The sequence below is a fragment of the Merops nubicus genome, unplaced genomic scaffold, assembly GCF_000691845.1.
Source record: "Merops nubicus isolate BGI_N331 unplaced genomic scaffold, ASM69184v1 scaffold34697, whole genome shotgun sequence".
Taxonomy (NCBI): Eukaryota; Metazoa; Chordata; class Aves; order Coraciiformes; family Meropidae; genus Merops; species Merops nubicus.
The window spans coordinates 1-2,181 of record NW_008620183.1 but is presented as its reverse complement, the minus strand read 5'-3'; the positions used below and the strand labels follow the sequence as shown (position 1 = coordinate 2,181).

The following is a 2,181-nucleotide window of genomic DNA, read 5'->3' as shown; positions in this document are numbered from 1 at the left end:
CCCCAACGGCAGCACCGAGAGGAACATCCGCAGCAACTACCCCGACATGCACACTCACATGGTGAAGTACAACCAGCGCTCCGTGGAGGATGCCCTCACCAGCCTCAAAATGGGGTACGGCTCCCCTCAACGGGCTATGGCCCCTAGAGCTGTAGGCCAGCTCCTCCAAATGGGAGGCAGAGCCCCCCAAATCAGCTACGGCTCCCTGGGATGGGGTACAGTGCCTCCCAGATGGAGGAGGGATTCCTCAAGCGGGGTGCAGCCCCCTCCCCCAAGGTGAGACACGGGCTCCCCAGGCTGGGCACGGCTCTCCCAGATGGGGTATAGCTCCATGCAGCTTCCCTGTGTGAGGTACGGGCACCCCCAAACAGAGCATGACCCCCTGCAGATGGGGTACAGCTTCACACAGCTCCCCCCAAAAGGGATGCAGCACCCCCCTCCAGACAGGACATAGCTCCCTCCAATGGGATACAGCCTCCCCCCAGTTGGGTACTTTCCCCCCCAAGTAGTGTTAAAGCTCTCTGAGATGGGGCAGAGACCTCCGGAGAGAACACAACCCCTCCAGATGGGCTGCAGCTATCCAAAAGGGGTAGACCTCCCTCAGAAGAGGTACAGTCCCCCAAAAAGAGCTGCCAACGCCCCCCCGCTCACCCTCCCTCCCGTGGCTGGGGCAGGAAGCTGGACGCCTTCATCTACGACGCGGCGGTGCTCAACTACATGGCGGGCAAGGACGAGGGCTGCAAGCTGGTGACCATCGGCAGCGGGAAGGTGTTTGCCACCACGGGCTACGGCATCGCCCTGCAGAAGGACTCGCGCTGGAAACGGGCCATCGACCTGGCCCTGCTTCAGTTCCTGGGAGACGGTGGGTGCCTCAGTGAGCTTCTGGTTAGCCCTGTCCCCACCCTCACCCTGCCCCTGCCCTGCAAATGAACCCAGGGACCAGGGCTTTGGTCCCCAGACCCTGTGCAGCCTCCATGGCTTCTTGCAGGATGCCATCAAGGGGTTTCTCCACCAGCTCCTTTCAGGGAGCATTAAATCCAGCAGCAGCTCTCCAGATGGGTGCTTTGGGGGTCATTCTCTCTGGGATACCTCCTCTTCCTGCAGACTGTAAAGTCCTGGAGGACTATGCACAGTATCTGAGGGTCAGGCAGAGAAGCCTAAGAAGGGGACAGTGAGCAGTGCTGGCTGGCACACGGGTGGGGGACAGAGGCAGAAGAGGGCCCTGGAGAAGAACAACTGACTGGTGGGATGCTCAGGCCAAGGTCAGCAGCAAGGACTAGGTGAAACAGCTCCAGGGACTTGGGGGTGGCTTTCTCCTTCTCCAGCCATGGTGAGGTGGGGATGGACAGGGACTGTGCTTGAGGAGATGATGCCAAGAAAGGGGCATTTTCACCCCCCTCACTGCTGTGCCTGTCTGGCCCCAGGCGAGACCCAGAAGCTGGAGACAGTTTGGCTGTCAGGGATCTGTCAGAATGAGAAGAACGAGGTGATGAGCAGCAAGCTGGACATTGACAACATGGCCGGGGTTTTCTACATGCTGCTGGTGGCCATGGGGCTGAGCCTGCTGGTCTTTGCCTGGGAGCACCTCGTCTACTGGAAGCTGCGTCACTCTGTCCCCAAGTCCCACAAGCTTGACTTCCTCCTGGCCATCAGCAGGGTGAGTGATGCTGCTGGGAGCTCTCGAGAGGCCCACGGTGTCATAAGGATGGGCACGGCTTGGTGGGAATCATCCCTTCGACCCACAGGGGAGGGAGTGGAGGTGTTTGTGCTCATGTGAGCTCTTGGTTGGGAAGAAAAGTCAGGTTTGGAGGAGAGGGCTCTGCCCTGGGAATGAACTCCTGTCCATGTTAGCAACCCCGGGGAAAGGGGTGACAGAGGATGGTGTCACCCACCCTGGCAGTTCTGATGCTGGGGAGGGGACATTGGTGCTGTCAAGACATCTCAGCAGCATCACCTTGGCTCAGCAGGGCAGGTTCACGGGTGCAGGACCCCAACGACCTTGCTGACGGTGGGGGGTCCCCCCTCCTTCTCTCTGCAGGGCATCTACAGCTGCTTCAGTGGGGTGCAGACCCTGGCGAGCCCCGGGCGGGTGCCCACGCCCGACGTCACCGCCAGCTCGGCCCAGGCCAACGTGCTGAAGATGCTGCAGGCGGCCAAGGAGATGGTGTCGACGGCCAGCGT

At 60.8% G+C, this 2,181-nt stretch overlaps 1 protein-coding gene across 1 annotated transcript in view; it reads left to right on the top strand.

The window, feature by feature from the left end:
* The window catches only part of GRIN2C (glutamate receptor, ionotropic, N-methyl D-aspartate 2C), a gene marked incomplete at its 3' end in the record, with an annotated part of 8,896 nt that extends 6,723 nt beyond the window's left edge, over positions 1-2,173 (top strand). The window contains exons 9-12 of the mRNA XM_008944045.1: positions 1-114; positions 675-862; positions 1,425-1,657; positions 2,039-2,173. The exon at positions 1-114 is cut by the window's left edge and continues 6 nt beyond it. Coding sequence (XP_008942293.1) covers positions 1-114; positions 675-862; positions 1,425-1,657; positions 2,039-2,173 — 670 coding nt within the window. The remainder of the gene's footprint in view (positions 115-674; positions 863-1,424; positions 1,658-2,038) is intronic.
* Positions 2,174-2,181: the final 8 nt, after the last annotated feature.